Below are 13,406 nucleotides of genomic sequence, written 5' to 3' on the forward strand. Positions count from 1 at the left end.
TATCAGTAACGTTATGACTGCCGCCCAAGCAGTTTAATTACAAGTTAGAAGCGACCGGATTCCTTCTAACTAAATCGCTGTGCACATTGTTGATCAGAGACCTTCACGAACGACAAGCGTCGGACCAAGAAATTCTCTGCGCCTTCTACGGAATCGACTCACGTGCTCCTGTGGACTCAAAGTCTCGGAACACCTCTATAATCTTGCACTGGAAGCAAGATACTGAAGTAAGGCTGGCATTTTTGGGCAGAAACTAGTCTTAGGAATTAGCTTTATGAAGTAGTGTGAATTTAAACTCAAATTGTTTAATTGTGCACATTGATTTTGTATTCTACATTGTTGCATGTTCTCTCAGTTGTTTTAAAAAATAAGCCGTGCATGCTCTCTTCTATCCTTACTAACATCCTTGATTTCCTTATTACACATTTTGACCTCATCAAGGTTTCAGTGGATTTAGGAATGTTATAAGCTAGTGAATTAGCAACCTAGAGCTAATGCTTTTGTTCCCACCACGTGGTCATGCTCACCCAGAGTTAATTCTTTTGTTTAGGCCACAGGCCTCACAAACACACCTTAGCTAGCAACCCAGAGCTAATTCTTTTGTTGGAGGCCACAGGCCTCACACACATGCTCAAGTATATGACTATCATATTTGAATGTATTCAACTGCTATTATTCAATTTTATTTTTGTTATAATAAATTCAATTTATTGTGAAACTGTGTGTTTATTTGTTGTACCGATATTTTTGAAGTCACACAATCTCAAAGAATTCCAAGGTGCATACGAGTTGTGTAATACGGTAAGTGATCCATTATTGTTGCATTGGTAGTGACCATAACAATTTGGAATATCATAATTTAGCTGTTTGATAATTTATTATTAACCACCCAAATTAATGGTATTACTGAGACTGATTTAATGAGACTGATTCAATGATTTAATGAGATTAAGCTGTCGATTTTAACTCCCAAAAATACATAATTTTTTAAAATTCCCATTTATGCAGCATACAAGAGTCAAGGATGGAGATACTATCCACTCAAATGTATTTAAAAATAAAGGTTCTGCGCATTTGCAATTGCACCTACAGCATGCATGTACATGTATGCTGCACAAGTTATAACACCCATCCTGTTTTAATGAGAGTCAACCCACAATCAATGAAGTCAAATCAGTCTTAGTTGAGCGAGTCGGTAACGCCATTTCTTACTTTCACTATAAATTTTTATTTATATGACTTTGGTCTATAGCTGTCAAAAGCCTTGGCCTTAAAACTGGTTACCGCTGTGACGTCATGCGCTCAGGGCTGGCTGGCTCAGCTCAAATGCCAAATTTGCGATCGATTTTAACTCTCAAAAATACATAATTTTTTAAAATTCCCATTTATGCAGCATACAAGAGTCAAGGATGGAGATACTATCCACTCAAATTTATTTAAAAATAAAGGTTCTGCATATTTCCTTTAAGCAAAAAAGTTTAGGCAAAATAAATAAATGCATACATTATTACACACACAAAAACAAAACCCAAGTGAATTAGCTGCAGATCTATCCAAGAGCTAATGCTAATACTGTATTCAACAGGCATGTTCATCGGACATGCTCATGTCCAAGACTCCTAAAGCCCCAGTTATATTCTTTGCAGACGCGCACACGGGCATGTAGCTGTTCCTATTAAACGACTTTCTCGTCCAGGTGGAGGACTCATGCATAGTACTTTCTAATTGGTGCCCTTTTAGTGTAGTAGTCTAGATAAATTAGACCATACATCCTGTGATTAAACTTATGCCATGTGGGCCCTAGCGAACCCTCACACTACTCATGGATGTGGAACATGCAGCACTAGCCCACCTTGCTACACCACTCAAGCAGAGCTACAACAATGGTGCATGGATGGAGCTCTTGAAATCTTTGGGCCTATATTTATGAATCTACAAAATACTGGCACAGTCGGCATGTATGCAAAGTGCTGAGAAGGACTGTCTTGGAACACGTGTGCACAGTTATTAGGCTAAGTGAGTACTCGGACCCTACCATGATTTCTATGTGCATTTTCCAACCCCAAGCTACATACACTTGAATGCTAATTGGATTTAAACACTTGGGTGGTATTTGTGTAATGAGGGAGGGAGGGTGTGGCCTAGTCATTAACACCCTATATTAAGCTGTGCATAATTATTAGGCAGCTTCTTTATCTCAGGCAAAAATGGGCCCAAAAAACAAACAAACAAAAAAAGAAATTGTAAAATGCCCATCAGAGGGATGCAGACTTGAAATAGCCAAGTTATTGAAAAGTGACCACAGAACAATCAAACGTTTTGTTGCAAATAGTCAGTCAACGGGGGTCGCAAAAAACGTGTGCAGAAGACAACACGCAAATTAACAGCACAAGACTTAAGGATTAAACATGAAGCTACCAGGAACCCATTATCCTCCAGTGCCACCATGTTCCAGAACTGCGACCTACCTGGAATGTCCAGAAGGACAAGGTGTTCTGTGCTCAGAGATATAGCCAAGGTAAGGAAGGCTGAAACACGACCACCACTAAACAAGACGCACAAGCTGAAGTGTCAAGATTGGGCCAAGAAATATCCGAAGACAGATTTTTCAAAGGTTTTATGGACAGATGAAAATGAGAGTGACTCTTGATAGACCAGATGGATGGGCCCGTGGCTGGATAACTAATGAACACTCAGCACCACTTTGACTCCGATGCCAGCAAGGTGGAGGAGGGGTACCAGTATGGGCTGCTATTATTAAGGATGAGCTAGTTGGACTATGTCAGGTTGAAGATGGACTTAAAATGTCAACTTCCAAACCTACCGCCAGTTTCTAGAAGATACATTTCTCCCCCCCCCCCAATCTGTCCCTCTGAGTTACATGTCGGTCCTGGGATCGAGATGCTGACCTCTTCTGCTCCTCGGACCTGCTTGATCAATCCTGGTGCCCTGTGTCTGGTTGGGGTCTCATCGCATCGCTCCTGTGGAGGGCGGCCCCATGTGGACAGTTGGGGGTCGCGCCTGGAGAACGGTCTGGACTCTTGCAGTTGACTTGAACAGTTTTGCGCTCGGGTTTCCAGCATCAACGAAGTTGACTTTGTTAGGACTGTTAATGTTATAATCATGTCTGTTGTTGCCCGGATGAGGATGGGTTCTCTTTTGAGTCTGGTTCCTCTCACGGTTCTCCTCATGTCGTCTAAGGGAGTTTTCTTGCCACCGTCGCCACAGGCTTGCTCGTTGGGGATAGATTAAGAATAAAATTAGCTCATGTTTAAAGTTGTTCAAATTCTGTAAAACTGCTTTGCGACAATGTTTGTTAAAAGCGCTATACAAAAACTTGACATTCTTCAAGCAGTGGCCCAGGAAGAAGTCTGCATCATTCAAGGCGGCCATGATTTTTATGCAGGACAATGCATCATCACATTCATCCAAGTACTCTACTGCTTGGCGAGCCAGCAAAGGCCTTAAAGATGACCGAGTAATGACATGGACCCCTTCCTCACCTGACTTAAACCCTACTGAGAACTTGTGGGGCTCTTCTTAACCGTGAGATTTACAGTGAGGGAAAACGATACACCGCTCTGAACAGCATTCAGGAGGCCGTGGTTGTTGCTGCACAAAAAGTTGTGCGTCAACAAATCAAAACGCCAACAGACTCCATGGATGGAAGGCTCATGGCAGTTACTGAAAAGAAGGGTGGCTATATTGGTCACCGAATATTTCTGAAATGCCAAAAGTGCTTGTTACTTACTCTAAAAATTAAAATAAACAAGTGAGATGGGAAAATTTTAGCTTTTCATTTAGGTGCAGAATAATTCTGCACACTAAATGCTGCCTAATAATTATGCGCACTTCTACATTCCCCCGAGAAAGCCTAAACTCCCTTTTCCTTTGTTAAGCATTCAGATTGACCGAGAGCACTGTATTTGTTCAACAATAAAATTAATCTTCAGGAATACAACTTGCCAAATACACTACTGTTCAAAAGTTTGGGGTCACCCAGACAATTGTGTGTTTTCCATGAAAAGTCACACTTTTATTTCCCACCATAAGTTGTAAAATGAATAGAAAATATAGTCAAGACATTTTTCTGGCCATTTTGAGCATTTAATCGACCCCACAAATGTGATGCTCCAGAAACTCAATCTGCTCAAAGGAAGGTCAGTTTTATAGCTTCTCTAAAGAGCTCAACTGTTTTCAGCTGTGCTAACATGATTGTACAAGGGTTTTCTAATCATCCATTAGCCTTCTGAGGCAATGAGCAAACACATTGTACCATTAGAACACTGGAGTGAGAGTTGCTGGAAATGGGCCTCTATACACCTATTGCCGCTTTTCCACTACAAACGCGGCTGAGTCGGGCTGAGCCGTGCCGTGCTGAGTCGAGCTGAGCGGGGCTGTTGGAGTTGCATTTCGACTACAACCGCGCTGAACCGTGCTGGCTGGAAGTGGGTGGACGTCACATGATGTCGTTAAGCAGCGCAAACAGTGACATCAGTGAGCTTTTAAGCGGTTGTCTCACAACCCGGATAGTAAACAATAAACATGGACATGGAGTCGTTAGTGTTGCTGGTCTTGGTTCTGTGGCTTGTTGTCACCGACAACGCCAACAGATACTGGCAAGAGCGTATAGATGAGGCGAGGCGCATAAGGCTTCAGAAATTCTCGTAATTCTCCTTCTTCCGGGTTTACAGATCCCAGCGTGCTCGCGGGGCGTGTGAGGACACTCCTCCTCACCAATCAGTGCACAGGGGAGTGTCTGCTCACACCCCCAGCCTCACTCGGCTCGCTTCAGCCCCACTCCAAAACGGTGCGAGTTTTAGGGGCTAAGCAGGGCTGAAGCGAGCAGAGTCGTGCTGTTTTTTGGTAGTCGAAACGCGAGCCGTGTCGGGCTGAAGTGAGCTGAAAAAGGGTAGTGGAAAAGGGCCATATGGAGATATTGCACCAAAAACCAGACATTTGCAGCTAGAATAGTCATTTAGCACATTAGCAATGTATAGAGTGGATTTCTGATTAGTTTAAAGTGATCTTCATTGAAAAGAACAGTGCTTTTCTTTCAAAAATAAGGACATTTCAAAGTGACTCCAAACTTTTGAACTGTTGTGCAATTGTGCACACAGGGTTAGGAGAACCCATTTTAAATCCATAGGGCAGAAATTCCCGTGACGTAACCAATTATCCACATGTGCTGCTGTGCCCACAAGACAAACATTAACCTCGTTAGAATTAAATCACAGTCAGATCACAGCATTCCCTGCAGATTAATTGTCAATTCCTTTGGACAGCAAATTCTTGGTAGGACTAGAAGATCAAATGAGCTGAACGTTTACATTGTTCACGCAAAATATAAGCAAGCTAAAACTTCAAGTAGTTCCATGTTTCGGAAGCCTGTTTACACACCTTGCCGTTGTAGATTTCAAAAAAGGTCACGTATGGGCACAGGTCGGCATATTTTTTCTGCTGCAGAAGGGTAAATACATCCTGTGCTATAAAATGGGTAGATAAAATAATAAAAAGAAGTTAGCTTGCTGTAAAACAAATGGAGTATGTGAAGAGAGTTAAGCATTAACAAGTCACCTGCCAGGGCATAGACTCCTTTAGAGCTGTTTTGTGCCTTTCCTGAGAAATCTCCACCCATTGTCTATAAAGCATGGACGGGAAGGAGAGAGGGGAAAAAAAATAATAAAAAAAAAAGTAATGAGGATTTCTCCTTCATTTTATCAATTTAACAAAACTGACAGTATACCTACATGGGTCTTTCCGCTACCAGTTTGACCATATGCGAAACATGTTGCCCTGCCACCCTCAAACACAGTCTTAACCAGAGGTTTGGCAGTGAACCTGAAAATAGAGTAGAGGGGAAAGAAAAAAATCCTTTAGAGATGTATAAACATGTAAAATCAGTTACCAATGGCCAAAACTGGATGGTGAGACAGGAACAAGTAATTAGGGAATTTTCATATCCGGAATACATTTTGCTTTATTCTATCCACATTCACTGGACGAGTAATCGTGCGCTCCGATTGGCTACGAGGCTATCAGCTCGTATACCGCGAGTAGAGAAAAACAAATTGGCGGAACGTGTTGCTGAACCAACCGAGGACGAAATGAAAAATTCTCACAAAATTGCTACTGTCATTTTGCCGGCTTGTTCACATTCTATAGTCCCTTCCCGCACCATGTGGTGCATAGGTCGGCGCTGATCTCCGTTTCCGTAGCCCTCGACCTCTCGCCTATTACATAGCTAGGGTTACAGTGGGGGGGGGCGCAAGCGGCCGGGTCCTCCGGTAACCACAAGAGTTTGACTCCCCACTTGCATCTGTATTGCAGCGTGCCTTTCCAGACCATTTTTATGACTGCCTTTGGTATGACCCGACTGCGAACAGAACTCGCGATCTCCCGATCGAGAGGCGGACACGCTAACCACTAGGCCAACTCGCAGTGTTTACGTTCTATAAGCAGAAATTTGGTCGGATGTTCTGTATAAAAGCTTTTATTTTGTGAATTCGCACGAAAATAAAAATGCCGTTTCTCAAAATCCAGTGAATGTGGATAGAATAACAGTTATTCCACTTAACCTCGTTGTACATGGTTTATAGCCGACTCGGTGCTACGCAGTTTGTCAGCTATCATCTCATGTACGACTCGATTTTGTGGACTAACTTAAATGTAACGTGATTGAAAAAGATACACCATGTAGTCACAGCTATTGCCAGTATTCAGTCATTTCTGGCCTACCTTAGGGGGAAAATAAATAAATAAATAAATAAATAAATAAACAAACAACCCAGCACTAATTTCCCTTTTCCACCAAATCAGTTCCAGGGCTGGTTTGGGGCCGGTGCTGGTTCACAACTTGTTCAACTTGCAAGCCAGCTGAGAACCAGTTTGCTTTTCCATAGCTCACGGTGCTAAGGGAAGCCACGTCAGTTACGTCGCTGTATACGTCAGTTACGTCACTACGTTTGCATAAACCTTGGCATGAATATCGAAGCAAAAACACGGAAGCAGCAGCAGCAACAATAATAAATGACTTCGCGTTTGTACAGCTGCTGCTTCTCGTCGCTTAAAAATGGCGATCTTTCACGGTCTTGTTAGTCTTAACAACTCCGCCCCCCCGCTGACGTAAGCGGTTCTTTCCTCTGGCCCAGCAAAGAGCTGGTGCTAGCCTGGAACCGTTTTTTCTGGCCCCAGAGCCAGTTCTTTGTCAGTGGAAACAGAAAACCCGGTTCCAAACTAAGCACTCGCCCCGAACCAGCCCTGGAACTGCTTTGGTGGAAAAGGGGCATAAGTGAAAAGAGTTACTCTAGAATTTGTATGAAATAAAACCTGGCCTAAACCTGGCCTTGGAGTTCTAAGTGCTATGCATTAACTTCTAGCAACCAGCTTATCCCATGTACCAAACAGATACAGACAAAGGTAAAAGGAAAGGTTCTCCACATCAAACCTTTTAAAAGTTAAAATAAGTAAATAAAATTTAAAGAAAAAAAACCCCCACACAACCCACAAGAGTGCTCTGAGAGCACTACATCCTCTGCTGGCAACTATGCCATAACTCTGGTAAAATGCAACTGAATGAAATTGCAATATGCATATTACCGACATACAACAAAGAATCCTGCCAATTTTTGTAAAATTCTTCCAAAAATGGAGACGAGTTGATTTCAGAAGGAAAAAAACTCATGAAACTGTCAAAGTATAATTGCTAATCAAGGGCTGTAACTGGTAAAACGTGACCGAATTGAACGAAATTGTAATATGCGTATTACCAACATACAACAAAGAATCCTGTCCAGTTTCGTGAAATTCCTCCAAAAATTGAGAGGGGAGTCGATTTCAGAAGGTGAGCAACCTTCCCGGGACGGATACTGCCATGACATAATCCCCCTTTGGGCCTTTTGGCCAGCGCGGGATTTAAAACAAAACACCCTCCCCCCCAATTTCATTTCAGGGCCAGCTTTTATGATTCTTATACCCTGTCCACACTAGGGATTTTGTACCGATACGATAAGGTAAGCGTACCCAATAAGCCCATGTACCATTTAAGCCCACTTTCAACTTTGAGGTCAAATTACAAAAAAGGAAAACTTTTTTTTTTTTGCCAAAAGTTACTTCATTCAATTAAATAATTTGTTCTTTACGAAGTGTTTTTTTATTGCATACCAATAACATTTTGTATGGTTGAATTAGCCCCGCCCATGTGTATACAGTCCCAGGACAACTGACGAGAAGACACAGAAAAACTTTGCACTTTTGCAACCTGTTAGAAATCCCCAATTTTCAACACTTTTCAGCTACATCTTTGGTAAGTATATTGATATGTCAAATAAGAAGCAAATGTGCTGATTTTTATTGAAAAAAAAAAACGATGTGTTTTCTTAAAATTATATATTTTCTCTTTTAATGAAAAGATGAGTTTTGTGAGCTTGCAAAAGTAGCTAACCTCTCAAAAAAAAACGCTAGTGTTGCTAATCCTTCTCCAGCAGAACAGTTAAAGTTGTTAGATAGAAATAGTGACCATTTTATGATTTGTTTAACATTGATATTTAAATATATGTATCATAAAAGGCCCTGTTTAGTTGTGTGTTTACATAAATTAGCCTTTTGTACAGGTGGGCTTAAATGGTACCACCCATTGAAATGTATGCAAACTACAGCTAGCAAATGCTAGGCAAAAGGGGCAGTGCTACAAGCAGCATCATTTTGAAGCATTATATATGTAACGGCCAAAGTAGAATTCATATAGATGTGAATTACAATTTATGTTAAAAGGTATATAATTTCATTTGAGTGTGTAATTTCATATAAGTAGTTTATTTCATGATTAAGATGATGAATAATATGTGGCAAGGTTAAAAGAATTAGAATTCATATGTTAAGAATTAGAACTGTCTCACGCTTCTTAAGAATTCATATGTGAAGAATTCGAACAAGAATTAGAACTGTCTCACACTTCAAGAATTAGAATTCATTCAGCTATATAAGAACGGTCTCACGCTTCTCAGGGGAGATCTCAAGAAGCCGTGGAAGCGAACAGTTTTTCTTATCTGACTCTCTGACTCACCGACTCTCTGTATCTTAGAACCTTTGTAATTGTTAAACGAGGATTAAAAAGTTCAACTTTCAAGACGTTTCAAGTGGATTTATTGCAAGGCACACGGACACACAGAGTGGAAACAGTTACTTTGGGACAGAGACTTCGTCAGCGTAATCTATAGCACTTTTCTCAAGGTCTCACTACGAACGAGCCTCTACAATATAAACATTATATAGCGCGAGTCCTCAATGAGCCCACGCCACCAGAGGGTGAGACGTCTTACGTCATGAAATTTCTTGACTGGGGCCCAAACAACACGCACCATCTCCCTTCAAGGGAGAAGGTTGAAGATGTGGAAAAAAAGTTCATACCGTGCAAGGCAAACCTAGTGGGAGCTGGCCCATTCTACCTCAGCAACTACACTGAGGTGGAAAATGTATACAAACAAACTTAAGATGATCAAATCCGCTCGCTGATCCGCTTGCCTGAAATGAAACAAAATTAGATGAAATGATTCATTGTTCTGTGTTGTTTTGTCATGTTTGTCAGTTGATCAGATGGTCATATTTATGAAAAAGAATGTTTACAGCACACTTTCATTGTTATTTCATGTATTGATATATTTATATTTCATTAAACAACATTATTCTATGAAATATGTTGAAGTGGGCTTAAAGGGTACCGATGGTACCCTTTAAGCCCAGCCAGACTTTTGACTTTTTTACTAAAATATCTTAATCGTGTATTTTGAAATTCACATCAACTCATCAATAAGCATTGAGATGAGAGGTAAATCTTACTATTTAGCAAATCATTTCACTAAAACATTGTGTGAATATGGATGAAAAATAAAGAAATTTAGATTTTGGTGGGCTTAATGGGTACGCTTACCTTACTACTTTCATACCGCAACACCTGTCCAACACTAGCAACTATACCGGTATAACTGTATCAGTACGAAACCCACAAATGTATGGGTTTCGTACCGATACAGTATCGGTACTGTAGCGCTTCGCTGTAGTGTGGACAGATGAAGCAGTTCCGTATCGATACAAATACCTACGCAATGAACCATTCCTACGTCTTCTGGGTTATTCATACAATACAATACGCACGTGCTTTCCAGCTGTAAATAAAACGTCAAAATGGCTCAAAACGACCGTGGAGCTACATGGAACAAAGACGAAGTTGTGTTTGTTGGAGCTTTGGGGGCAAGACGAGTGATGCCAGGAACAGCTGGAATAGGAGATTCGTTTTCTTTGTTTCTTTCTCAACTGCCTCGCGCGTTTTATACGATTCGACTGAATAAATGACCACCAGAAATACAGACTGTACACTGACAACAAAAAGCACACACACGTTGTTTCATCCGCCATATTCTCGGAAGGAAGTTACTCTGTAACCACGGAAACATTTCGCGCACGCGCATTTCAACTACCGTGAAAGAAAACCGCAAACATTTCTCGCTAGTGTGGACAGATGCACTAAACTGTACCGGTATACTTTGTATCGATACAGTTATACCACTATCGTACCGGTATACACGTGAACACAGCTATATATTCAATATCACACACTCCTAGGTGGAATGTGCATGCCTCTAATCCATAGCTGCAAACAAAGCACCCAGTTACCTGTAAACTAAATCATTGCTGGCTTCTTCGTCAAATGAGTAATCAAAGTGGAAGGACTGGTTTTCAAGGTACTTGGTGAGATCGACTTTCTGCTTGGGCTCATGAAACAGGAGGACTCCGTTTCCAGGGATCGTCACCACATCAATCTCTTTCTTAGCCATTTCTGAAAGAATCAAAACTGTACTCGGTAAAAGGGAACACTGACCGGAAGCAAAACGTATGGCACACTTGCTCCAATATTTATTACAAAAACAAACAAAAAATTCTCAAGAACAGGTCCTTTATAGCCAGCCATTCTTAAAAAAACAAACATTTTAGCTTCCTACCTTTTTTATTTAGCGGCCGCTTGCGAACGCACACACAGATCCTGTGAAGCTCAACCTTCAAAACCACAAATGTGTTTAAAATTAATCAAGTATTCACCACTTACAATGAAAAGCATGAACAGGTTCTTATAGTGGAGGGCATTTTGACAGCATGCACCGCTAATCCACTTACAGGGTCACTCAAAGACAGCGGGACTTTCTCCACAGTCTCCCGATACTCTTCAACCATCTGGTAAAACTGTTTGTTGGGGCGGTTCATATCGCCGTACTAAGGATAAATGGAGACGTGAGGACGTGGTATTGCTTTCCATTTAAAAACATTTAGCTTCACAAATATACCACACATACCTTTCCTTTCTTGGTCTGGGTTTCCGGGTTTTTCGTTGACACGGACAGCCTTTTGCTTGCCATTTTATTTACTTCTGGAACTCGTGATTGGCGCTGGTCTAAAAGAAAAGGGGAAAAAAAAAGGTATTACCGATGCAAACGAATTATTTTATTGCCCATCAACAAAGTTAGTTTCAGGTCTTCATTTTCTAAATCGCTATGTAAATCAGCCTCAGACTATATCAGCACAGAAAACTGCTTTGAATGAAAAAATTGTATTTTATTTAAATGCAGAATTTAAGTTTGCGCTCAAATAGTGCAAACAAAACAGGAAATTCAAATGTGCAAACAGAATGCACTCTTAACTGACTTGCAGTGGGTGCAGGAGCACATTTTGAGGCCTCGCTTTCCGACACAGCTTCAATGGCAGGAAGCAGAGGAGCAAATTGTCTTCTTGCATAACTTAAGCCTGTCGTGACAGAGAAAGAATCATGGAAATCCACATATACATACATACATACATACACACTTCCAAATTTCCACAACTTCCATTTTGCTTTCAATTGCTTAAAAGATTTCAAAGCAGATACGCAGAGCCATGGCCTCACTTTTTGTCTATAAACACCTTGAGACCTCAAGAATGGCACAGGAAGAGTTTTAAGCGTTAACAATAAATCTAATAGTCATTTTTACGATTAAAGTGATTTATATAGGTAGCGGTCTGAGTGAATGACCTTGACGTCCGTGACGTCGCCACAGGAAGCCTATCGATCTCATCGCCATTTCTGCTATACTAAAACACAGAGCTGAGTGCAACTCCGATCCTCCATTTTGAGCTAATTTATCGCCATGCCACGTAGATGTGTTGCTGGTCGGTGCAGCAACATGACAGAAGGTGGATTTACGTTGCATTCATGGCCCAAGAATGTTCAAACTGCAAAGATTTGGACGTGTTTTGTGAGAAGTTCACGGGCACGTTGGGTGCCTACGAAGTGGTCTCTCCTCTGCTCTGCACATTTTACTGAAGACTCGTACGAGACCTCTGATCTGTTGAGGAGCGTTGACAATGAGCCCGTATTGAAAGAGGGTGCAGTACCAACAACTAAAGAAAAAAAAAATACAAGAAAAGGAAAGCAAGTTCAGTTGCACCAGTTTTCCCAGAGCGTGAGCAAAGGGTTGTTGCTAAAACACGGGACAGAACATATTATTGCTCGGGCAGTGACCTCCCCGAAGTTGTTGCTAAAACCGGTGATGTCTCGTACCAGGTTTTAGTAATTGCCTGAGCTGAGCAGTAATGGCGGAGTACTCAGTATGGAGAAAATGGAGAATGAGTGGACCAGTCATCTAATTTCTCCACTGGATATGCTCGCCTCAGCAGCAATATCTTGCCCTTACATGGAAGAAGCGAATGAACAGAGAACTGAACGTCAGATTGTTTCAAAACAATTGGCCACAAGATCGGCCTTCAAGAAATGAGAACACAGATGCGACTCATTTGGATTTAAAAAAAAAAAAAAAGTTTACCTGCATTAAGATTAATACATGTAACTTGTGTTCAAGTTACCGGTATAAGATTATTTCATTTGCTTCAGAATGTGATTGACTCAGTTCATCTGATTATTTAATGAGCCTTTTACGTTTTATCAGTGAAAAGTATTGCTTACTTTCACCATAAATTTTTATATGACTGAGTCGAGGTGGAGGCTGTGGATTCCTACAAGTACCTCGGGCTGTGGCTGGACAGCAAGCTGGACTGGACTTGCAACACCAACCACTTGTACAGGAAGAGACAGAGCAGGCTATACTTCCTTAGGAGGCTGCGGTCCTTTAACATCTGCAGGAAACTCCTGTGGATGTTCTATCAGTCCGTGGTCACCAGTGTTCCGTTTTACACCGTGGTGTGCTGGGGGGGGCAGCACATCCAAGGAGGACACATCCAGGCTGGACAAACTGATCAGGCGGGCCGGCTCTGTGGTCGGCATGAAGCTGGACTCTCTGGTGACGGTGGCAGAGAAGAGGTCTATGGACAAACTACTGAACATCATGGACGATGCCAGTCACCCTCTGCACACCGTCATCAGC

At 41.5% G+C, this 13,406-nt stretch overlaps 1 protein-coding gene across 1 annotated transcript in view; it reads right to left on the bottom strand.

Moving 5' to 3' along the window:
* Positions 1–13,406, bottom strand: part of kif2c (kinesin family member 2C) — a 43,675-nt gene that overhangs the window by 13,157 nt on the left and 17,112 nt on the right. The window contains exons 6-13 of the mRNA XM_060931321.1: positions 11,695–11,793; positions 11,346–11,443; positions 11,170–11,265; positions 10,998–11,052; positions 10,672–10,834; positions 5,751–5,841; positions 5,578–5,641; positions 5,401–5,486 (exon numbers count right to left, since the gene is read on the bottom strand). Coding sequence (XP_060787304.1) covers positions 5,401–5,486; positions 5,578–5,641; positions 5,751–5,841; positions 10,672–10,834; positions 10,998–11,052; positions 11,170–11,265; positions 11,346–11,443; positions 11,695–11,793 — 752 coding nt within the window. The remainder of the gene's footprint in view (positions 1–5,400; positions 5,487–5,577; positions 5,642–5,750; positions 5,842–10,671; positions 10,835–10,997; positions 11,053–11,169; positions 11,266–11,345; positions 11,444–11,694; positions 11,794–13,406) is intronic.

Source organism: Neoarius graeffei, chromosome 1 (assembly GCF_027579695.1).
Source record: "Neoarius graeffei isolate fNeoGra1 chromosome 1, fNeoGra1.pri, whole genome shotgun sequence".
Classification (NCBI taxonomy): domain Eukaryota; kingdom Metazoa; phylum Chordata; class Actinopteri; order Siluriformes; family Ariidae; genus Neoarius; species Neoarius graeffei.